Source organism: Geotrypetes seraphini, chromosome 4 (genome assembly GCF_902459505.1).
Source record: "Geotrypetes seraphini chromosome 4, aGeoSer1.1, whole genome shotgun sequence".
NCBI lineage: Eukaryota > Metazoa > Chordata > Amphibia > Gymnophiona > Dermophiidae > Geotrypetes > Geotrypetes seraphini.
Window position 1 is genome coordinate 138,792,934 of NC_047087.1, and position 25,590 is coordinate 138,818,523.

At 43.1% G+C, this 25,590-nt stretch overlaps 1 protein-coding gene across 2 annotated transcripts in view; it reads right to left on the minus strand.

Annotated features, from left to right (window-relative positions):
* LRRC36 (leucine rich repeat containing 36) overlaps nucleotides 1-25,590 on the minus strand; it is a 668,251-nt gene that overhangs the window by 217,779 nt on the left and 424,882 nt on the right. For both annotated transcript variants that reach the window (XM_033941089.1, XM_033941088.1), the window contains exon 11: nucleotides 6,516-6,634. In XM_033941089.1, coding sequence (XP_033796980.1) covers nucleotides 6,516-6,634 — 119 coding nt within the window. The remainder of the gene's footprint in view (nucleotides 1-6,515; nucleotides 6,635-25,590) is intronic.

Genomic DNA, 25,590 nt, shown 5'->3' on the forward strand with positions numbered 1-25,590 from the left:
CTTCTGCCATCATTGTCAGTAGTTGTCATAAGGAATGGAAGGAATAATGATGATGTCATTTTTTGTTACCGGAACCAACGTGGCAAAGTAGGAAATTGCAAACTGAAATCTGATAGCTTGGATTTTGTTTTTGTTATAAGTTCTGTGCAAGGTTGCCGATTTGATTTTTGTTTTGGATTCTTTTGGCTTTGGGTTTTGTTCCGTGGCTTTTGTTTTAAGTTTTGAAATTTTGTTGGGAGTGGTGAAAGAAAATGTAATTAAGAAGATCCTGTACACATGGGTGGATATGTTGCCAGCAAAAAATGGGTGTGACCTAGGAAGAAAAAACTGAGACTGTTTACAGATTTAAACACTGTTCCCTAAATTGGTGACAGGGTATACTCCTGGTTATTAGGTGTTTGTTGCTTTTCAAGGAGAACAGATGTCCAGAGCCCTTGATATAGCTCTTTGCGAAACAGGGCCGTTGTCGGGTCTGGCTGAAGCAGTTTGAGTTTGCCTGAATGTTCTCTGATGTTGGTTGTTGTTGAACATCCATGAACATTAATGGCTGACCGTCTTTTGACATCTATGAAGATAAGTATCTGGCTACATATTTGGATTGACTATTGCAGAACTGAAAATTATATAAAGAGTTTTTGGCTGAGTTTTTTTTTTTTAGAGACCAATGACTGTATGAGCTCCTCTACAGGACTTTAATGTACTGAAAATTAAGGAGCAAAATTTCTGAGGTCTCTATTTCTCCACCTAATTTTTTGGTTTATTATGTACAGGGTTCTTTAGAACATAGAAGTCTGATAATACTATGCTATTGTAAAAGAGATTAATGATTATAGTAGAGGTTTTGTGATTAAATGGTCAATATAAAGTGAGACAGTTCACAGTGTGGTGGGTGAAGCGCATCAGCATTTGGAACTCGTGACAGCAAAGAGCTGGTGTTCTTTGTAAGGTTTGGGAATTTGGGTAGGTGCACTCTCGGAAGAGGTGGGTTTTTATTGCCTTCCTGAAGTTCAGTAGACCTTCTAATGATCTTATATAGGTAGGTAGTTTGTTCCAGAGGTGCGGTAGGTAGTGCATGTAAGATCTTTTCGATAGTCTCAAGGTGGAGGATGCGTCCCGAGGACATGCATAATAGTTTTTCTTCTTGTGAGTGGAGCAGTTGATTCAGGGTGTAAGGTACCAGTCTGTTAGCCATGGAAGAATTTGTAGATCATTACTAGGCCTTTGAATACACATCGTTTGTCGATCGGCAGCCAGTGGGCAGTGCGCAGTGCTGGGGTGATCAGGTCTCATATGTGAAGATTTTTCAGAAGTCAAATGGCAGCATTTTGTACTCGTCGTAGTCGATGGCTATTTTTTGTAGTGAGCATATTTAGGAGTATGTTGCAACAGTCCAAACGAAAGAGGATGAAAGCATATAGCAGTTGAGCAAAATCCAGCTCAGAGTAGTATCATCTGATTTTTCATACCTGCTGGAGGTAGTTGAACGAGGTGGAAACTACCTGAGAGCTATGGTCGGAGAGCGAAAGGTAGACATCAATGATCACCCCTAGGCTGCATACCATGTGTTTGTTTGTCAAGGTGTCAGATTCCCAGGAGATGGACATATCTAGAGGAGTTCATTTCTTGCTGTGTTTAGTTGCAGCTTGTTTTGGGTCATCCAGCTTTTTATTTCTAAGAGGCAGTCGAGTAGTTTGGAGGTCTGAGTGTCTCGGTTTAAGCCTAGCAGTAGGTACAGTTGTATGTCGTTAGCAAACGAGTGGATCTTTATTTGGTATTTTAAGGTGTTGTCTATCATCGGTCTGATATAAAGGTTGAAAAATAAAAGGGACAGGAGGGTGCCCTGTGGTACTTTATAGTTTATCGGTATAGGTCATGAAGAAGGCCTGGTTGAGCGCAACTGCGCAGAAGCATTAGCAGGGCATGACAGAGACCTTCCTAGTCCTGATCAGAGGGTCTTATATACACGCAAACACATTTAAAACTTTGAAAAAGTCAGGATAATAAACAAAAGACCAGGAAACCGATATATAGCATAGGAAAAGGGGCATTCACTATATGTGTGAGATGTTAGGTGGGGCAGGACCATAGAGGAAATCAGGTATAGATATACATAATACACACATAGAGGTATTAAACTTCCTCCATGTTTCTTTCTGTCTCTCTTTGTCCTCTCTGTGTCTTTGTGCAATTTTCCCACCTTGAGCCTCATGGCTTAAGTATTAACAAATGGTCCAGACAGTTCAATGTTGGATATAGAAAAAAGAATCTTGAATAGGTGTTGTATGCGATGTGGGTGGGTGTTGGGATCCCATGAGTGATTATGTGTGTGAATGTATATTAAACATGAGAATTGATTTTGAAAAACATTTTATATATTTTAAATCTAAGGAAATTCTGAAAAGTACCACATATGTAATTTAACCTCTCTGACCTTTAAGCAACTCTTTACTCTGTGGGGGGAATAGCCCCTCCTCCTTCTTCTATGCTGACAGGGACCAAAGACTTTTCAGCAGATGCTGAAAACAGAAATGCAGGCTGGCTTTAACAGACAAGCTGTTTGATTTAAGTTTTGAGAATGACAAAAAGTGTATTGGGTATGTTTTAATGTTTTATGCATATTCAGAAATTAATGTAAACAAAAATATGATTTGTGAAACTTTTTTTCTATGTCAAAAGGAATTTTCTTTGTTCAAACCTAAGGACAGCCTCTGTGGCTGATTGGTTGACAAGTGATCAAGTTTCATTAAAATTTTGATGTATCGTAATATCATTAATTCAAATCGATTTACAATAAAAAACAGGATCTTAATTATTAACTACAACCAACACAAACGGACCTGACGTACCAATACATAAGGGAAGTAGGGAGAACTACAATAAGTAGAGTAAAGAATACATACAAGGAAAATACAAATGGAGGGTAAGAAAGTTTAAAAGTAATTTTAAAAGTATAGTAGAAAATTAAGAACTTTTTTTTCCCCCCCAATTTCTCAGAGCCTAAGAAAGAGGATTAATTAGTTTAAGCATCAAATGGGATCGGTAGGGATTCCGATAATTAGGTCTCAAAAGCATCCTTGTACAACCAGCATTTTAACAGTCCTTTAAATTTACTCAGTGATTTTTCTTCTTTAATAAATGATGGTAGGGAATTCCATATTCTGGGTGCTGTGTCTGCAAAAATCGTATCTTGTCTTGTATTTATTATACTAAGTGATGGAATTACTAGAAGGTTTTTGTCTTCAGATATTAAACTTCTAGTAGGAATATATGGAATAATGTACCTTTCTAAAAATGATGGAACTTTGGTTGTTAATATATTGAATGTCATACTGGTCATAGAAGGTATATATTGGTGAACAACTATTATAGAGGGGGATTCTTTGCTAGAAATGCCAGATTTTGGCTTCTGAAAAGACCCCCATGGAAATTAATAAAATCAATATCTTTTTGGAAACATTTTGCGTCATTTGCCATTATTTCTGTACACTTTGCACACCTAAGAGCAAGGCTAACTGCTCAAGTGGCACCCCAGATGGGACTGTCGCTTGTGTCAGATTACCCTGCTTGGTCACGATAGCCTAGATTTAAGTAAGACAATTTGGGTCCTATGGCTCAGGAATGACGAGAACCATTGATGTGCTCAATCATTTATTCCAATAGTTGAGAGTCTGGCAAGGAAGCAGTGGTGGTCAATGGTACTGAAGGCGGCACTGAGGTCTAGAAGGACCAGTAGTCCATTGTTCCCTTTATCTAATATGTTCCACCAGTCGTCAATAATGTCCGCTAAGACCGTTTCCGTGCTATGGAATTTCCTGAATCCGTACAGGGAGAGGGCATTCTGTCTGTTGAGAAAGACCAGGAGTTGGGATAGTAAAGTCTTTTCAAGGATCTTGGAGATGAAGGGGTTCATTTGAATCCAGTGTTGTTTTCTAAAGATTGGTCTGTTGATTGCTGATTTTCAGCGGTACTGTTCCTGATTCCAAGGAGGAATCAATTAGTGGCTGGATTGATTTGATGAAGGCATCTTTTGTGGCCATCAGGAGGTTTAGCAGGCATGGGTCCAGGATGGATCCAGAGGGTCATAGGACGGTGATTGTTTTTGCTAGGTCATGAGATGCCGGAGCAAGGCAATTTATAGTGTTTGCTGAGATATGAGGTGTAGAATCAAGATTTGCTCATATATGATTGATTTTTTTCTTGGGAGTAGACGGAGAGGTTTTCACTATTTAAGTCAGTTTGTAGGTTTTTTTGATTACCTTATGAGACTGTGAGCAAGTTTTTTGTTAGTGTGAAGAAGTTCTTTGATCTGTCTTGAGTTTTCTGCAGAAAGTTAGTGTAATAGGTTTTTTCTTCCTCATGAATTGATAGTTTTTACTCCTGTAGTAGGTTTTCCAGTGGGCTTTGTCCTTCCTATCTTTGGATTTGCAGCAATTTATTTCAGCTTTTCTTAGTTCTCTTTTCTTTTTCCTGAGGTCGTCTGTAAACAGGGGGAGGAGGAGTTGCGAGTGTTAGGTTTTATTTTTTTGGTTTCTGCTAAGTATTAATACAGGGTCATAATTTGCATGTGCCAGTTTGATGTGGCTTCTTCGATGGGTGTCAGTTCAGCCTTAGTTGTTTCAGCTATTAAGAGATGCCAGATGACAGCTTTTCTAGGTTGACTAAGCTTGGGTTGAGTATCTTCTTGAGTGGGGTGATGTTCTTGGTTGCAGGTACTTACACCAAATGTATTCTTTACATCTCTGCTCCTGCTTTAAAACTTTAAGTTGATCAAAGAACCAAGGAACAGCATTATCCCTCTTCACCCTCACATCTTTTAAAGATGCCAACAAATCCAAATTCTCCAAAATAAAATCTCATGCCAAGTTTCAACAGTACCTGTCACAAAGTTCTCAAATTTTCCAATTTTGGTAGCCAAGATTGTTTAAGCTTTTCTAAATCAACTCCAGAGAAACTGGATTTTATAGGTTGATATGATCGGCAATTACTCATGAGCAGCTAGGAAGGCAAGATTACCAGACAGAAACTGACATATTTTGGACATATGATGAGGGCAAATTCACTAGAAAAAGAGGTGCTACTCAGAATGGTCAGTGGTAAAAGGAAGCAGGGGAGACCAAAGGCACTTTGGCTGGATACCATCAAGAATGACACCTAAATGAACATCAAACAATTAAAAGAAGCCATGGAAAACAGAGAAGCATGGCGTGGACTGGCCTACAGAGTATCCAAGGGTCGGACATGACTAAATGGATAGTAGTAGTAGTAAAGTCAACCTAATTAAGTGATGATCTGACCAAAGAACTGGGTCAGTCTGAATAGCCAGACCTGCAGAATTCACAATACTCGAATCCATAAAACAAAGATCTAAGGTATGGCCAGTCTGGTATGCTAACATACCTTTCTGTCGTCTCCTATAACCTTCATGTCTCCTTCTCCTGCTTTCCTATGCCTGCACGGCTTTAACAAAGAACCTCATCTAATAATCTCTTCTCTCTCCAGAATGACCTTCATTCCACTGTTTTTCCTGATAATCATGATGTCTCTCACATACTTCTCAACCTCCCTGCAACTTCTATGCCAAATGGTGTGTAGTAGATATGAACAGGACTTGGCATTTTGAGTGTACACCGTTACACATTTTCTAATTTCCTAAGGGGATCGCCAAGTTTAAATTAGAGTTTTGTATGAGAGGCCTACAGGAAGAAATGGCCACAAAATATTAATCGAGGTACGTGACCACATGGGGCTAGATTCATTAAGCAAACCGATCGTGTACTGATCAGTTTGCAACCACTTTTGCGACCCGATTTTCCTCTGACTCGATTCACTAACCTCTGTGCCTATCCGATTCCGATCCATGCATGCAAATGAGGGGGAACAGCATGCAAATGTAGGCAGGCAGCGATTCACTAAAAAAAAAAAAAAAATGAGGGACACCGACTGGGATGACCAATCAAAAATAAGCGACTGCTGAGGACCAGTCACTCAGGTCCTTTCTGACTGCCTTGCCTCTCTGTTCTCTGCCCCAATCTGCTCTCTGCCCTATCTCCTGCTCTCTGCTCCAACTCTCCTGCCCTTCCCCGCAGTGCAAGCCCGTGGTTTTAACAGGCTTGCGAAGAAAAAAAAGCAAAACAAAAGTAAAACAGTAGAACAGCACCAGAGGCAAAAAGGAGAAGGAAGGCAGAAAGGGACACGTCAGGGCAAGTAAAAAAGAGGGGGGGAAAAAAAAAAACAGACAGGAAACGCATGCACAGACCATCTACAGGCAAAATAGATGATCTATGCATGCATCGGGAACGCTACCCAGCAATCCGTGTCGTCAGATAGGCGCGTGCCTCCGATCGCCCCAATGTGCATGAAGATGGTTGGTGAATTGGTCGGCCTGCCTCCAATCGCTCACGGATCGGAAGGTTAGTGAATCTAGCCCCTTGTCCTTCTTTTCTTAAGCATTAAACCACAAGGCATAGTTACCATTTATATCGTTATCAGATAAAAAAGGGAAATTTAATACATACCACATCCTCATGTTTATAGCCTCTTTGAGATGTCACTGATGGAATTTCTAGTCCATAGCCATTCATGCTTGTAGAAGGGGCAGAAACAATCAAAGAAGAAAGCAATTCTCGAGCTGGAGCTGCAGAAAACAAAAGTTGGTAATACTGCTCAGCAGTGGAATTTTTTTTTTTTTTTTAGTTATCTTTCATGTTTTGTGTTTGAAAGATTTTTTTTTCTGTTGTATCCCAGAACCAGTTTCCAGTGAGTCTAAATAATTTCTTCATTAGGCTGTTTTCTAAAAAATGTTAAGGTCAATATTCAGGACTTCTAGTGTGGCTAAAAAGAACTAGGTGCCTACATTTCTTTATACAACAGTACCATAATTCAGCTAGCAAATGCCTATATTGCAGGCGCAGACACCATCCCTAGAGCTGATGTAAATGCCCACACCAATATGTTATAAGCTTGCATCTACTCATGTAATTATGTGCTTTGCCCTCATACAAGCCAAACTCTACATATGTACATGACCACCATTAAAGTAACGTGCATAATTTTATGGTGGTTGGTATTTTATAAAAGGCTACTGACAGCATTATGTAACTAAATGCTGGAATTTATTGCCAGAAAATGTGGTGAAAGCAGTTAGCTTAGTGGGGTTTAAAAATGGTTTGGATAACATCCTAAAACAAAAGTCCATAAGCCATTATTAAGATGAACTTTGGAAAATACACTGCTTATTCCTAAAATAAGCTGCATAAAATCTGTTTTACTACTTGGGATCTTGCCAGGTACTTGTAACCTGGGTTGGTCAATGTTGGAAACAGGATACTGGGCTTGATGGACCTTTGGTCTGTCCCAGTATGGCAACTCTTCTGTTCTTAATAGTTTGGCCTTGACAAAGGAAGCACCTCTAAGAATGCCATATCATTCAGACTAAGGACTAGATTTTCAAAAAAATGCATAAAAAACTGACAGGCTGCTGTCTCAGGTGTTATAGCAGTGATTTTAAAAAAGCGAGTCATTCTCCAAAAAACGCTTATGCAAATGAGGTTGGCAGAGAGTAGCGAAGACTCACTAAATTAGCATGTGCCCATTGCTAGTTATAGTTATAGAACTTGGGAAATGTGTGAAGTGAAGACCATGTGACTGCCCTGCAAATCTCTTCAGGAGGAACAGCTTGAGCTTCGGCCTACGACAAAGCCACACTCTTGATAGAATGTGCACTGATGAAAACAGGAGACTGTTTCCCTGCCAGAATATAAGCTACTCATTAGTGACCTCCAAATAACATAGGAGCACCCTGCGCACATCTAATTTTTTCAGCAGGCAATCCTGTGTTCTGGAACCTGTCGACTGAAAAGCCTTTCAGTGCAATATAAGTGATAAGTAGTAGTAGCAGTTAACATATGTCAAAGATCAGTATTGAGGTGTTTTAAAGAGAAAATTAAGTTTTAAAAAATATATTTTAATACAATTTCCATGAGTTTGAATACAGATGAAAGGTGAATTCTTATTGGCTGACCTACTCAGCAAAGGTCCCTGAAAAGAGATAGTTTGGAGAAAGCAACAGACACTGTTGAGAAGAGCAAAAGTGTACCAGAGGAGCTGCTATGAGAGTATTTAAGAGATTTAATTTAATAGGGAAATTTGACATTGGATGGGAGTGTTTGGGTCACTAAAATAAAACTGAAGTATTTGCAGTGTGAAAGGGAAAGCTTTAGTGAATTTCTGTGTTTTTATCCTGATTAAGGTTGGGAGCTGAGATAAGGTTTTTGGTCTTAAACCATTTTCCTTATTGAATTCCTTTCAGGAATTAAATAGTGGAATCAAGAACTGAATAGTTAGATCACTTCAGTTCATTAGATAGATTATGAGCCCACCGGCACAGATAGGAAATATGCTTGAGTACCATATATATTCGAATATAAACAGAGGTATATTTTTACCCTCCAAAAAAGGGGAAAAAAGTTGACTCGAATATAAACCAAGGTTAGAAATTTGGGTTATCATGGTGAGCCAATCTATACTGTTCACCCTCCCTTTCCATCAGCTATCTCATAAGTCACTAAATATAATACAAATATCTGTGATGCATATATCACAACAAGGCCCCTACATAGGAAAACGCAACTACAAGCAACCACAAATTTAAATAAATGTAGACAAATATCAAACTTAAACCTCAAGATTCGTAAGATATGCAATTCAACACCAGAGAAAGAGAAACAACACTCTATACTTTGGAATATAAAAAGAAAGCAGTGCAAATTTACAGTAAAACTGCATTTTCTGTTCATGAAATTAAAAATAAAATTCATTTTTACTACCTTTGTTGTCTGGTCATTTTATTCATGCTTATCTCAGTTTCCAGTTTCTGCTTTCTTCAGTCTTTTCTTAATTTTCTTTCCAGGGCTTGCAGTCCATCTGCCTCTTCTCTCTTTCCTATCTTCACTTCCTCTCCTACATCCATCTCTGACTTTAACCTTTTCCTTTAAGTTTTCCTCCATTTATTTTTCTGCATCTCTATCTGCTTTCCATCTTCATCATCCTATCTCCAGTTGTTGTTTTTTGCTAACTCTTCCCTCCCTCCCCCTTCCAGCATCCAGTGGCATACCAAGGGGGAGACGGGGGGGAGGGGGGGGAGGTCCGCCCCGGGTGCACGGCTTGGGGGGGGTGCACAGCCGGCCAGGTCCGTGTCCTCCTGCTGCTCTTCCTTTCCCCAGTCTGCACTTGGGGCTCACGCCTGCTTGGTCCTGTGCCGCCACCCAAATGGTGCTGTTGGTTCTTGCGAGATTCGCGGGAGTTGACGGCACCATTCGAGCGTCGGCACGGGACCAGGCAGGCGCGCTCGGGGCTCGCGTCTGGCTTTCACTTCTGGCTGATGCAGCGCTTGACCGAGCTGAGACCGGGCGGCACGAGACCAGGCAGGCGCACTCGAGCGTTAGCGCAGGACCAGGCAGGCGCGCTCGGGGCTCGAGTCTGGTAAGTGGAAAGTGGGGTTTGGGGGGGGAGGGAGAATAAAAAAGCTGGTGCATAAAAGGAGAGACAGGAGAACAATTATGTTGGAGTCACCACTCTGCCATAGGATGTCAGATTTGCTAACAGAAGACAATTTCAGTGTTTGCATAAGATGCAAGTTAGCTTAGAACCAGCAGAGCAGAAGTCCGAAATTATACCCCAGGCATTCTCCAGGCCATAAATTCTCACTGAATTTCATTAGAAAAGTTCTGAAGGCCGCAATGGACAGGTCAAGGATCAGTTCCTGAAAGGACAGAGTAGTGGGCCTGTGGAATATATTGCTAGAGCTGGAAACTGATATATTCACAGAAGCAAATTAAATCATAAATTTCTATTACAGATGCTTTTTTAAAGAGTACTCTTGATGTAAAAACTGTTAACAGTGTATAAATCAAAAAATACTAATCTAGAGTTGTTAAAAAAGCAGGGCAGATTTGTCTGCTCAAGGCCAAAACCTACCAGATGTTGGCTTATGGCTGGGCCTCAGATACAGTGGCGTACCAAGGGGGGGGGCGGTCCGCCCCGGGTGCACGGTCCGCCCCGGGTGCACGGCTTGGGGGGAGTGCACAGCCGGCCAGGTCCGGGTCCTCCTGCTGTTCCTTTCCCCCGGTCCGCGCTCGGGGCTCGCGCCTGCCTGGTCCTGTGCCGCCGCCCAAATGGTGCTGTTGGTTCTCGGGAGACTCGCGGGAGTTGACGGCACCATTTGAGCGTCGGCGCGGGACCAGGCAGTCGCGCTCAGAGCTCGCATCTGGCTTTCACTTCCGGCCGACGCAGCACTGGACCGAGCTGAGACCGGGCGGCATGAGACCAGGCAGGTGTGCTCGAGGCTCATATCTGCCTATTACCGTCGCGGCAGATGGGGACTTGGGCGGCTGTCCTGCAGGGGAGGCTGCCAATGCAGCGCTGGACTGCCAAAGATTGCATCAAGATACGGGGGGGAGGGGCGGGTAAGTGGATGTTTTAAAATACCAGGATAGCCATCTAGGGAGGGAGGGATTTTAAAAAGTACAGGGGGTATGATTTAAAAAGGTACTGGGGGTACGTAGGGGGATGATTTAAGGTACTGGCGGGGTATGGGGGGATGATTTAGGGTACGTGAGGGGTATGGGGCCAGCCTGCCTGTCAATAGGCCACTAGGCGTGCCTGCCCTGTGCCCTGCCCCTGCCTACCACTAGACCACCAGAGGGGGGACAGGGTACAGAGCCTGTCAGGGAGAGGGGCAGGGTGCTGACAAGGAGTATGGCACAGAGCCTGGCAGGGAGAATTTGGTTCAGAATGTTGGTTTTTTTTCTTGTTTTCATCCTCTAAATCTAGGGTGCGTCTTATGCCCCCCAGTGCCTCTTTCCTGTGTCCTTAGTGCTCCCAGTGTCTCTTTCTCATGTCCTTAGTGCCCCCGTCCAGTGTCCTTAGTGCTCCCAGTGCCTCTGTCCTGTGTCCATAGTGCTCCCAGTGCCTCTGTCCTGTGTCCATAGTGCCCCCAGTGTCTCCTTCTTATGTCCCCCCACTGCCTTACAGATTTTGTCCACCCCAAAGCCAGCCTGCCTACCTATCTCCCTCCCTCCCTGCCGCGCTAAAGCCTGCCAGCTTGCCTGCCTATATCCTCTCCCTGCCGCTGAAAAAAGAGTGCCTCTCTCCTTCCTTTCCCCCGATCTGCGCCGCTGCAATCTTACCTCCCCGTTGCTGCTGCTAATCGCCACCGACAATACGTCTTATGTTCGACATCAATTCTGACATTGGAGAGGACATTCCGGGCCAGCCAGGCTGGCCCGGAATGTCCTCTCTGATGTCAGAATTGGCCGACAATACGTCTTCTTTCCGATGTCAATTCTGACGTCGGAAAGAAGACGTATTGTTGGCGACGATTAGCAGCAGCAACGAGGAGGTAAGATTGCAGCGGCGCGGACCGGGGGAAAGGAAGGAGAAAGGCGCTTTTTTTTTTTCCGCGGCAGGGAGAGAAGGATGTAGGCAGGCAAGCTGGCTGGCTTTAGTGCAGCAGGGAGGGAGGGAGATAGGTAGACAGGCAGGCAGGCAGGCTGGCTTTGGGGGTGGACAAAATCTGGAAGGCAGTGGGGGTACATAAGAAGGAGGCACTGGGGGCACTAAGGACACGGGAAGGAGGCACTGGGGGCACTATGGACATGGGAAGGAAGGAGGGAGGGAATAGAAAGGGACAATTGTTGGGCCTGAGTGCAGAAAGAAAGAAATGAAAGGATACACAGTCAATTAATAGATGTCCCCTTTTGATGAAAAAAATAAATAGTCACGTTACCTCTGACTTACTTTCTTTGCAGCAGAGTCGGCAGCCGCGCTGAGGTGTAGGATGGTCCCACGATGACTCATCTGCCAGCTCTGCTCCGGAAGAAGTAAGTTACGTCGGAGGGGGTGGACCCGGCTGACGCAGTCATTGCGGGACTTTGCCACAACTCCCTGCGTCTGCCAGGCCCACCCCCTCCGACGTAACTTACTTCTTCCGGAGCAGAGCCAGCAGACGAGTCATCACGGGACCTTCCAGCATGCGGCTGACGAGTCCGCTCCAGAGCAAGTACGTCGGAGTGGAGTGGACTGGCAGCCAGCAGCTACAGTCATCGTGGGACCTTGCTGCATGAAGGGAGAGAAAGGAGCAGGATTGATGGAATGGAAGAGTGGTGGAGGGAAAGAAAGGGGACAGGGTGATATGGAAGGGTGGTACTGATGGAATTGATGTACAGAGAAAGGGGAGAGACATAAGGGGGAAGGATATTGGAGGGAAAGAAAGGGGGCAGATGCTAATTGAAGAGGGGTGGATGAAGAGAGAAATGGCAGACATTGGATGGTAGTGGGGAGCCTATGCTGGATGGAAGTGCAGATGGGAGAGATAAGGGAGCAAATGCAGGAAGGAAATGGGAGGAGAGAAAGAGGGGAGAAGATGCTGGATGGAAGTGCATGATGGAAGGAGGGGATAAATAAAAGGAGGGCACATGATGGGGAGAAAAGGATTGAGTTAGGGAAACAATGGAGGGGTGAGGGAAAGAGGTTGCAAGCTTTAGGTAGACAGTAAAAAGGACATTGATGAGAGGGTAGTAAGAACGTAATCTAGACAGATGCAGAAAATAAATTGAAAAGGAAAATGAGGGAAAAAATGGAAAGGGATTGCAGAGGACAGGTGTGGGAGAGGGAAGGAGAGGAGAGAGATGCCAGACCAATGGGGGTGAAAGGAGAGATGGAAGGGGGAGGCATACAGTTTCTGGAAGGGGCATAGAAGGAGAGAAGATGCCATATAGGGGAAGAGAGACGGCAGACAGTGGATGGAAGGAAGAGAGTTACAAGAAGATGAGGAAAGCAGAAACCACAGAAGACAAAAGGTAGAAAAAATTTTCTATTTATTTATTGCTTTAGGAGACATGTGTCACTGTTTCTGTGGTGTTGCATTGTATGCAGAGTCCAGCATCTTACTGGTTCAATTTAACCTTTGTCTATGTATTTCTATTTTATCCCCCCTTTTACAAAACTGTAGAGCATTTTTTAGCGCCAGCCGTGGTGGTAGCAGCTCTGATGCTCAGAATTCTGAGTGTCAGAGCTGTTACCACCGTGGCTAAAATCCACACTACAGTTTTGTAAAAGAGGGAGGGGTTAGTTTGTGATTACATATTCCATACTAGACAAAGGTGTTTTTTGTGTGTTCGAAAGACATGGTTTTCTGTTAGGATTGACGGTGTAGGATTGATCTGGCTTGTTTAGTTTTACAATGGGTGTATTGATGTTGTACTGCTCACTGCAGATGTAAGATGCTGCCTTTCCCTAGGTACTCATGTGTGACGTGTGGCTTGTTACTAAAAATCATGTTTTTTGTACAGATGGGGGGGTGTCAAAAAATGATGGGCCCCGGGTGTCACATATGCTAGGTACGCCACTGACTAATTCTCTCCAATTGGAAATCCTCAAACCTAATTCATATTCGGCATTGGTGGAACCAGGTACTACAACATCATAAATATGAACTAGTGTTGGCTAAGCGTATGGTCACTCGCATTCAAAGAACAAATGTTGGTCTCCATTACAGCTATATTTACAATCTACTGCCCCTTGAGATTAAGTCTATATGATAACAATATTACATCCTACATATTTGAAGGTACCTTTTAGGATAAGGCCCTCCGTTAGTAGTGCAGAGACTTGAGCCAGAGACTGAAGAGATTTAAAAAGGCTTTTATTAAACAAGCATATATGCTGGACTTCTGGGCAGAACTGGCTGCATAAACAGAAGACCCCGAGAATTTCAGACACAAAGGTTATATAGGGTCCTAACCAGTCCAAACCAGTCTAACCAGCTCTGACCAAAAAGGTAACAGCAGAGAGAAAAACAAAACCATAAATCCATCCTATAATCTATACATCAAGGCTAGCTAACATCAACATCCTTTTGCCTCCTGGCCGTGCCTGGTACAAGACAGATACAAAGAACAGGCCTGCATGTATACGTGATTTCTCAGAGCAATAAAATGGAGTCACAGGTTGTTCTTTGTACTAATTATGACCCACTGATCTAAAATGGAGTTTCTTCATCTACACCGTGACCCAGTTATGTCAGCTAGCTAGGGATCCTTCATTCCCAACTTTTCTTCTGTAGGCTAGCTGACTAGCTGGGCTACGGGAGGTCAGGGCCATCTGTATCAGAGGTGGGGACTGGGTGATAGGAGGAAAGGGCCAGGACTAGAGCGGTGGTACTTTTGTCAACCGTAGTCCTAATAGTACGGTTAAGGGTTTTCAATAAACATGGTAACAGGCAAGGAAGAACACAAAATATGACAGAGAATACCAGGAAAATTATGGTGAGGGCTTTAAAGAGTCCCGGTTTGGAGGCCCAATCAGTGAGTTGAGTCCAAACATATCAGCAGAAAAACCCTTCCAAGTCTGGACAGGAACGTGAGCTAATCTGGTAATTTTATCTATGACCTCTTCAACCACAAATCCTTCATCATCCAGTTGTAGACAGCAGTTGGAGAGATTGAATTTGCCACATACCCCTCCTTCAGCGGCCAATAGATAGTCTAAGGCCAGTCGGTTCTGATAGATGGTGGTACGCATCATAGTGTTCGCTTTGGCCAGGGCTCCCAGGGCCCTAGCTGTTTCATTGGTGATAACTTCTAAAACCGCCTGCAGTCGTATGAGGCGGTTAAGCATGTAGATTGGGGTCCGGTACCCAAACATACCATCATCAGCCCAAGTAGCAGGACCGTAGACAGCAATGATGCGCTCCGGGGGCCAAGTGTCTTCCCATTTACCAATTTCCAGGCTTCTTTCAGAACGGGCCCGTTGATCGAATACTGGGACAGCCAGATGTTCTCCTTCGGATAACGGGAGGAGGAAGAAGGCTGGTTTGATAGTGCTCAGAACACAAGTGCCAGTCCAATTTGAGGGTAGAGTGGGGTATGCCGTTCTCCCACAGATCCAGTAGTATCCTTCTGGTGCAGCCCAAGGGGCAGAAGCAGGCAGGTTGAGGTAGACATTTAATGTGGTAGCATTGCCAGTAGTATTCCATCGTCTGGGTATTTTTAACTTAGGATCTCCGGTCCAATAAGTCCATCCGGGCTGAGAGGTACTGTTTTTAGTCCATAAGGATTGGCACTGCAGGTGTCCAACACGAGTGGTAAAGGATGGTCCGAGACGCTGTATGCAGTGTTTTGCCAGAATGGAGTTTTTCAGGGGCCAGCTGGGTGCCCGCTGTAAGTTGGGGGTGTAGTTGAAAGACGGGAGGCTGGCCAGCCGGAGCATGGAAACCTGTTTAGCCTCCCATGGCCATTTCTCTCCCATATTTGTGCCCCCGCAGACATAACAGTTTGTCAGATTTAAGGTGGCTCCTATGGCTTCAGCGAACTGTATGAAAAGGTTGCGGGTGGTGGCAGAGGGCACAAAGTCTTGTTGGTCTAGTTTCATATGTTCATAAAAGTCAGGAAACACAATGCTGTGTTGTTCAGGGATTCGGTGTCTCTCAATGAGTTTGATGTGCAAGACAGTACCAGGGTCCGTGCCTTTACCATATATCTGTAGGCCCATAAGATAGCGAGCTTTCCGGAAGCTATCGTCGAGGTTCCATTTAAACGGCTGTAGAATAGTGAAGTTAAGTGGGTTACAGTTCTGGAGGCCACAGTCAGAGGTAGTCACCCCTTTGGATAATATGGCTCGGGTGGTAGGCAGTCGGGTCATACCCCAAGTAGCCCAGGATACACATTTCCAGTAGTTACAGTAGTAGTGTTCGGAAGAACCTTCACAGTAGGACGGCTTCTGTCCCGCCAGGCACATGTATTTATCATTGTGCATATATTCCCTCCTCCATGCTAGGGCACCACAACGTCCAAGGAAGGTGGGGTTCTGGTCCATGGCATAGCAAGCATCAAAAGGGACTGAGGCCGGGACATAGGGATTAGTGACCAGGGTTTGTTGAATCAGGGGGCCCTGATCCCAGACTGACCTGACCTCTATCCAAGTATCCCTATTAGTTGCTTTGGGGTCGAAACAGATCTGTGAATCTCCATTATTACATATAGAATATTCAACCTTGTTATATATACATACAGGGGTCACTAGTTGACCCTTACACTCATAATTAGTTTGAAATCTAATAACATTTTCCGTTTTGCCCCCATTGTCCACTAGTGCCACACAAGGGGCACACCCAGGCGTGGGAGGGGTAGGGGACATGGACAATGTTGGCAAGACGTAAATCACAAGCAGTATATATACAACAGAGTTCATATTAAATATCTTGTCAGATCTCCGGATCAGACGTGCGTGATTACTCTTCCAGAGTGTGGGGCAGCCGCGTGATTTTCAGTTGAAGGTCAGTAGGCCCTTTTTCACAAATATACTCAGCAGCGGGCTTCACACGGCTGTAGTGAATCCAAGACTCGTGGCGGGACAATTTGACAGCTGTGGGGGAAGCAAGTAAGACAGTGAAAGGCCCTGTCCAAAGGGGTTTCAGCGGTTCTTTCTTCCATACTTTCAGCCACACTTGATCCCCAGGTTTGTAGAGGTGAACAGGGGTTGTAATTGGCAGCGGGGCTCTAGAAATGACCCAGTTCTGTAATTTCATAATGGTCTTTCCTAGCTGCTTTATCTCTGCGTCTGTGATAGCGTTCCCTATCTGTTCAAGAGACTCAGGGTCTGGGCTGACTATCGGCGGGGGTCGGCCATACATGAGCTCAAATGGGGACAACCGATTGCGTTTACCTGGGGTACAGCGGATGCGAAATAGAACAGAAGGAATCAGTTTGGGCCATGGCAGGCGGCTTTCCTCTGCCGCTTTTCCGAGGAGGGTTTTAATAGTTCTGTTAATGCGTTCAACTTGGCCAGAGCTCTGGGGGTGATAGGCCGCATGTAATTTCCAGGTGATTTGCAGAGCCTGAGAGACAGCTTGTGTGACTTGTGATATGTAGGCGGGGCCATTATCGCTGCCAATCACTAGGGGCAGGCCATAGCGAGGGATGATGTCACGGAGTAAAGCCTTTACTATTTCCCTACTTTTCTCTGTGCGCACTGGGTAGGCCTCTGGCCACCTAGTGTGGGAATCAATGAAAACCAGGAGGTAACGGAACCCATGGGAGGGGGGCAAGTGGGTAAAATCAGTAGAGAGGACTTGCATGGGGTGTGAACCGATAGGCTGGTGACCAGGAACGGGGGATCTGACAGAAGAGGGGTTGTGTCAGAGACAAATGACACAGCGGAGCAGAACATGGGAGATGAGTTGAGAGAGATTCGGGATATAGAAATTCTGTCGGAGAAGAGTGCGGAGAGCTGGGTTACTGGCATGAGAAAAATCGTGTGCACGTTGGACAACAGTGAGGGCCAGGAGTTGAGGGACGTACAGGAGGGGGGGTGGATGTGTGGGAGGAAGGTATAGTAATCCATCCGGATGGGAGGGTGCAATGGCCAGGTTGCTGCGTGGCCCACTTGCGCTCGGAGTCAGTGTACTGGGGGGAAAGGGAATGAAGGAAAGGTTGGGGAGAGGAAAGGGATAACAGAAGAGGGGGTGTGGGCGGACCTTGGAGGGCCGCCTGGCGAGCCGAGCGGTCAGCCAAGGCATTACCGCGGCTGATGAAATCACGGAGGCGACGGTGGGCCCGGCAGTGCATGATAGAAACTTTGGAGGGTAGCAGGATAGCATCCAAAAGGTCCAGGATGAGTTGGTGGTATTGGATAGGGGATCCAGAGGAGGTGAGGAAGGAACGCTGGCGCCAGAGGGCAGCGTGGGCGTGAACAGCTAGAAAGGCAATTTAGATAGGAAAAAAAACAAAAATGCAAAAAGGGAGAGAAAAATCTCCAAAAATGGCCAATGGTATAGTTGGTTTCCCCGGGGTACCCCACAAACCAAACAGATAGACAACACAAAGATTACAGGGCATAAACAAACATAGAAAACACAAAAGGCGTGGAACTTTTCTTCCAGCTGGCAAGGATTCAGAGCTGAACTTAGATCTGCAGAGAAATGCACAGTGATACAAAAACAAACATCCATCATAGCACGAATCATAATTGGGTGCACACAGTGACAAAGTAAAGTGTGATATAGCACATGGCATAATAATCACATAATCATAAAAGGCATCTAATTGGTTACTGGAACGTCCGAAAGAGAAAACGTAAGAATGTTATCACTCTGGCTTGGTGCCCTGCCAATTACATTCATAAGGCAGACAGGGACGCAACTGCTAGGGTGTGCTTCAATCTTGAAAAATAAGCAAAACTTACTAGGTAAAGTAAGATACAGTGTACAATGTTAAATATAGAGATATTCTGAAGTATGGCAATGTCAATTCAAAGGAAAAAAAAGAAACATGTTAAATGTTAAGTGCAAGGTCATTTCAAGGTTACTGAAAGCAGAACATTGTCCTCCTTCTCTGGGTAGAAAAAGACTCATTGTAACAGGTCCAGAACAGCTCTGTATGTATGACTGCGAAGGAAAAGAAGAGACATTTTAACGTGACACCACCCCTGAGGTCACTTAGCCATGTTCCCTGCAGGCAGACCTGGAACCCTTGTCTGCCACCTGGGTCCCGCTACGCTCTGAGGAGTGGGCACTGCTGCAGACTAGATGTAGCTACTTTAGTCTGCACTGTCCTTACATAATAACTACCCCCTTCCTCTGGAGTTTGAGCTACCAAGTTTATTTGAAAGGTATTTCTGTTTCCAATTGTATTTAGAATCTGATTGATAATCCGTTATCAATAAAACTCATTCATAAAGGAAAAAAAAAAAGTTGACCACATTACACCGCTATTGATTAAGTCCCATTGGCTACCTATTAGCCACCGAATTACTTTTAAGATATTATTCTTGGTTTTTAAAGTTCTAGCTTTCAATGAGCCTCAATTCATGTCTAGAATGATCATTCCTTATTATGCCCCTCGTTCTCTACGATCATCATCACAAGACTTATTAACTGTCCCTTCCTTAAAAATTGTGGGTACAAGAAGAAATGACATGTTTTCTGTTACAGCGCCACAAACGTGGAATGCACTGCCACTTTATATCAGAAAAGAAAAAGATCTTATCTCTTTTAAAAACTCTTAAAAACTTTGTTATTTAACTTTGTACTTGTGTCTTAAAATTGTTTGTCCTCTAAAATGTTTTTTTTTTTTTTTGTTCAGCGCTTAGAATGTTTGTATAGGCGATTCATCAAATAATAATAAAACTTGAAACTTGAACTTGAATTATCAAGCCCATGTTTAGCAAATATTTCAATTTTCAGAAAAATATGGATACTTAACCTCTATCATTGTTAGTCTTGTACTTTAAATCCCCCAACACTGGGATACAAAGGCAGGGATGTGCCCAACACAAACCCCACATGTCTGATAAACGGTTGCTTTTTTTTTTTTTTTTTTTTTCTTTTTTTATTACCAGCAGACACACTTTGACAACTGCGAGAACACGTAAACTATCTGGCTCAACTTTCTTTAAATTACTCACTGTCTGTAACAAATCCACTGCACGCAACATATATCTAAAATCACAGTCCTTATTCTCGTTCATCAGTGCGAACTCACATTCTTAATTCTGGCTAGATCCACACGCATTTTACCCTGTTAAGCAACTTACACTATCCTGTCTGCAACTTTCGGCAAAATAATCATGCTGGCTTGCTTTACCAACTTTTCCCAGGTTTCCAACCTAAATGCTATTTCCATCTCCCCGGGTAATTTCTCAACATCACCAATTTCTTGTTCTCTGTGTCTTGTCAGGTGTCCCCAGAGCTTTTGTTTTATTAATTTGACAAGTATGACAAAAAGTTGATTAAATTCCAAATACTAAGCCTCGGACAACAATAAAAATAAGGGTGAAGAAAACAGTAAAGAATTACAAAATTACAAAAAAACCTCTACAAACCCAGAATTAAACGTATAAGAAACAATGAGAGAAAAAAAAAAGAACTTCAAGGAGGAAAGGAAAGAGGACATAGATGGAAGAAAAGCAATAGGGCAAAGGGAAAATGTTTGGGTGTTTGTTTTGTTGCTTTGAATTGATCTAAATGGTGCTAAACCATAAGATGAGGAGAGTTAATCCAGTCCAAGCATGACTGTGTAAAAGCCTGAACCAATTCAGAACTAATGAGCATACCTTAGTTTATTTATCATAGGCAAAATACATTGCAATCCCTAAAGCCAAACACTAGTGTTTGTTGTTTTTAGTGAGGGTAGACTTTGCCATCTTAGGGTCACCATAATCGCCAGAAAAGGCGGTTGTAAAATGTTTAAGCATGATCTGAAGGGGCTCGATGGTGTTCTGACCCATATTATACAATCTATATATGCACCCAACAAAAGTTCCAATTTCCAGAAACCAGAATCCTATATACCTCTCTGTGCTTCACAACAGATTAAGAAGTTACTAGACAGAAGAGATAGAGACAGGATAGAGAAGGAATCAACTTCTCACTTACCAAGACAGGTCCGGTACCGGCACAACAAAACCAGGAGCCAGAAATCTCCACCGATTCGTTCCTTCTCGAGGTGCAATCCGTTGTCTTCGACGAGAAACCGTTCCTGATCAACTATCAGGCTAATGCCGGCTATTACGGGTCTCATAGGAGGCAAGGTTTGAAATCCTCCGAGGGAGACGATCGTGCCAAACAGGCTCAAGTCTGTAGATCAAGTCCCTGTTCGGCTGCGCCAAATGAAGGTACCTTTTAGGATAAGGCCCTCCGTTAGTAGTGCAGAGACTTGAGCCAGAGACTGAAGAGATTTAAAAAGGCTTTTATTAAACAAGCATATATGCTGGACTTCTGGGCAGAACTGGCTGCATAAACAGAAGACCCCGAGAATTTCAGACACAAAGGTTATATAGGGTCCTAACCAGTCCAAACCAGTCTAACCAGCTCTGACCAAAAAGGTAACAGCAGAGAGAAAAACAAAACCATAAATCCATCCTATAATCTATACATCAAGGCTAGCTAACATCAACATCCTTTTGCCTCCTGGCCGTGCCTGGTACAAGACAGATACAAAGAACAGGCCTGCATGTATACGTGATTTCTCAGAGCAATAAAATGGAGTCACAGGTTGTTCTTTGTACTAATTATGACCCACTGATCTAAAATGGAGTTTCTTCATCTACACCGTGACCCAGCTATGTCAGCTAGCTAGGGATCCTTCAATATTCTTGTTATTTCTGTGCTGTAATTCATGTATTACTTCCTATTGCTGATATCTGCAATATGTTTGTATGATATTCTTTCTTTGTTAGTTTTATCTAAAAATTTCATGAAAAAAAAAGAATAGGCTTGATGACTGCTAGTTTCCATTTAAGTGGGGCTTCTCCGGACTGTAGTGATATATTAATAAGGTCAGTGAGGTAGGCGAGTCCCGGGCCTTCAAGTTCTCTCATTGGGTGTATCGGGCAGGTGTCAAGAGATGGTGGGCCTAGTTTCACTCTTCTTAGTAGTTTCTTCACCTGGATCTCTGCGATTAGTTCAAACCCTACTATTGTGTCTCCTGTTTCCCATGTATGTTTGCCTATTGATATGTTGTTATTTAGGTTTTCTTTCTGTATCTTTTTTATTTTCTCTATGAAGTTAGTTCCTCCTAGTTAGGGAGCATTTGTCCACATTAAATTTCATCTGCCATGTGGACACCCAGTCTTCCAATTTCCTAAAGCCCGCCTACAATTCTTCACAATCCACATGCGTTTTAACAATTTTGAACAGTTTGGCGTCATCTACAAATTTAATCCCCTCACTCGTCGTTCCAATTTCCAGATCATTTATAAATAAGTAAAATAGCATCGGTCCCAGTACAGATCTCTGTGGCACTCTACTGTTTACTCTCCTCCATTGAGAAAAGTGACTATTTAAACCTACCCTCTGTTTTCTATCTGATAACCAATTCCTAATCCACTACTGAACTTTGCCACCTATCCCATGACACTTTAATTTTCTCAGGAGCCTCTCATGAGGAAATTTATCAAAAGCTTTCTGAAAATCTAGATACAGTATATCAACCGGCTCCCCTTTATCTACATATTTATTCACATTTTCAAAGTCAAGCAAATTGGTGAGGCAAGATCTCCCTCGGCTGAACCCATGCTGACTGTCTCATTAAATCATGTTTGTCTAAGTGTTCCACAATTTTATTTTTTATAATCGTTTATACCATTTTGCCCGGCACTGAAGTGAGGCTTACTGGTGTGTAATTTCCAGGATCATTCAAGTTTATTAGGTTTTTATATACTGCCTATCAAGATTATCTAAGCGGTTTTACAATTAGGTGCTCAAGCATTTTCCCTATCTGTCCCGGTGGGCTTACAATCTATCTAACGTACCTGGGGCTATGGAGGACTGAGTGACTTGCCCAGGGTCACAAGGAGCAGCGCAGGGTTTGAACCCACAACCCCAGGGTGCTGAGGCTGTAGCTCCAACCACTGCGCCACACACTCCCCCTGGAGCCTTTTTTAAAAATCAGTGTAATATTAGCCACCCTCCAATCTTCAGCGGTAGAATTTTCGAGTTTTCTTTTCTCTCTTTTTAGCTTCATGGTTTCTTCTGATGGAGTGAATCCATATTTCCTTTTGTTTGCTTTTTGTGTTTTTAATGGAGCTACCTCTTCTAGACTTTGGTCCACTGCCCTGGTCTGTAAGGTCTGTGTTCTCGGTTTCTACATATCTGAGGCATAGTCTGTTTTTGAATTTGGTGCTGTCTATGAAGCCTCTCCCGGTCTTGTTCCGGTGGTCATTTGCTGTTTCCTACTTTCTGGTTGTTTTACTCCGAAGCGTATTAGCTGATTGTCTGTCCATAACACTTTTATAGCTCTACACTTAAGTATTTCTCCCTTTATGTCCCAATGGATACAGAATCTAACTACGGTGTTATGTGACTGCCCAGAGTGACAGGGAACAGCGTGGGGACTGAACCCTAGCCTCAGGGGTTCTAACCACTAGGCCACTCCTCCACCTGTATTTAATTTGTTCCTGTAGATGGAGATTTATTCTTCTGGCAGCTTTCCTTTTTTGAAAGTGTGCCCTTATCTGAGAAACTTGGTTACACCACAACTACAAACCTTAAGAGATACAGAAGTGCACTTGAGGGGATGGGGGAGGACTATAGAATTGGCATAGTCAGCAGGATCATTTTTGAGTAGTTTCAGGTACAAAAAAAAATTCTGTAAAATTTCATTTTAGAGTGAGACAACAGCAAAGAGCTGAAGGAGATTCCTTGCTAAGAGATATTTCAAGGAGGCTGTCATTCATGGAACAGGCACAGGAAGTGTTACTGGAACCCAGGAAAAGATATCTGGAAGAGTTTAATAGTTTGAGGCAGAGAGAAAACTACAGGGAACAGAATCCGGAGAGGCATCCAAAACCTTCTTTTCAGGAAAGGTAGTGGAGATTTTTCAGTTTTAATTGTCATCAGCTAGGACAGATTGCTCATAACTGGCAGAGGATTGAAAGGAAAGAAAATCAGTAAACATTTGGGAACAAAGACCCATTGTATAGTTGACACAGGCTCTGCAGAGTCAACAATTCTAGCCAGTTATTTTTTCAAGAGCCTCCCACATCTGGAAAGTGTGATAATTCCAGCACTATTGCTAGCTTGTCACCAGTTCAAAGCAGGAAAAGTAATAGCCCAGCAGGTAAAAAGGCTCACCAGGAGTTTGCCCTGATTCACAAATAGGTGAGTCTGCCCACCTGAGTTCAGGCCACTGGCAAGGTAGACTCTTGAGCCCTTTAAAGCAGGCTAGGGATAAACTATACATGACACCTTCCAGAGTGCTAGAGAAAGTTCAGGCATATTTCCCTTTGAAGAAAACTAACAGCAATTTTCAGACCAGCCAGAAGGGGAGTCAGAGAGAACCTTGGCCCATTCCAGAACTACCTAGGTTTGGACAGGGTTTCTCTAGGTATAAAGATGAGCTCCTCACAGAACAGGGGAGGAGACAACAAACAGACCAGTCTCTGGAGAGAAGCTCACAAAAACTAGAGGAGCCCAGCTGAAATCTGATGAGGATTGTGAAATGCTAGAGCTGGAGGAAGGTATCTAAAAGCCAGAGCTAGAGCTGTTTGATACATCAGAAGGCATGGAAATTTCAGAAGAGTTAATCTCTGAAGGTGAGCCAATAGAACAAATGGTAACCTGCTAGCAAAGTTCAATTTATTCCAGTTCTTTAAAAGTGGGCTATGTGCTAAAAGGACTTAACTGTTGTTGTTTTAAGTTTAAGACAAAAGGTGACCTGTGCACTATCGAGAAAATCCTATAGGTGCTGGATTTACACCTGTTTCTTTTTGAGCTCTGTTTTTTCAGTAACCATAGGGCTGTGGTGACCAAATTGGTTGAAAGGTGGTTGAACTGGGGGGTTTTCCCTTCAGAAGTTTTTTTTGTTTCCCTCTTTTTTTGGGATACTGGAACAAAGTTGGACTAAGTTTGTGAACTAGTACTGTGAGCTAATTCTGCTTATTGGGGGGTTTTCCCCCTCTTATACTATTAGAGTCAATTGCATACTTATTTTTTGGGGGCGTTTAAAAAAACTATGGAACAGCTGTGACTCTAAGGCGAGGCAACTATCCTCCTGTGAAACCTGTGTGAGACCAAGAATTCTGCTGTGGTGTGCTAAACCACTTTTTGTTGAAAGTTTGCATTTAATTGTTTTTGCACGTTTCTCTTTTGCTTATTTTTTGTTTTTCTTTTAAAACCACTTACCTTGTTTTGAGACCTGAACAATAAAAAAACATCTTTTCTAAGTTCAAACTGTTCTCACTCAAGTTGTGCTCTGTTCTGTGTGCTGGGGTTATTCTAGTTGAGTGCTGTGGTTTTCACTTTGAGCCAAGCACCTCCTGTAGGGCTATCCCTTATTGGAAGCATGCCTTGGAAGTTTTATGCTGCCCAGTGGGGTTTGCCGTTGCTGTTTCAGCAGACCCCGGCTAGTGACAAAAGACTGGAGGAAGCAGAGCGGATGAAGCTTATAGCTGTGAATGGTACTTTACTCTAGGTTTGATAGGGATAAATATACTCAAACATATGAATAATTTTTTTTTCTCAGAATATAAAAGTCTTCTAACAATATTAATAATATTACAAAAACACAGATAAATAAAATTATAGCAGTTGTTCATGGTGTCAAAGAATATGAGGCAATATTTATTTATTTAAAATATATATATCCCATGCATCCAAAATCTGTGTGGGTTACAAAAAACATACATAATATAGAAACATACTAAAAACTACAATCCTTACAACAATATCATCACTTTACACTTTACAAAAAAGACTTTTGAAAACAATGTGCCTTTAGGCACTTGCAAAAATATATAAACACTGGAATCTGACAGACTTTTTAGAAAAGCATTCCACAGTTGAGGACTTGCAGCACAAAAATTTCAAGAGCTGATAGACACACTACTAAATTGTCATAATGAGGGAACTTCCAACAACTGCATGGAATGAGAATACAAAGAGCTAGAAGGCTTATAAGACACAATTGTGTTGCAATCTAAGAAAAGGTACCAAGTCAGTGTACGCTTACTTGAGAAATGAGGCAACAATGTCAGTTGGATTCTATTTATCAGATACCAATTAACAAATTGTTGTATCTGAATCAGCATCTTCTG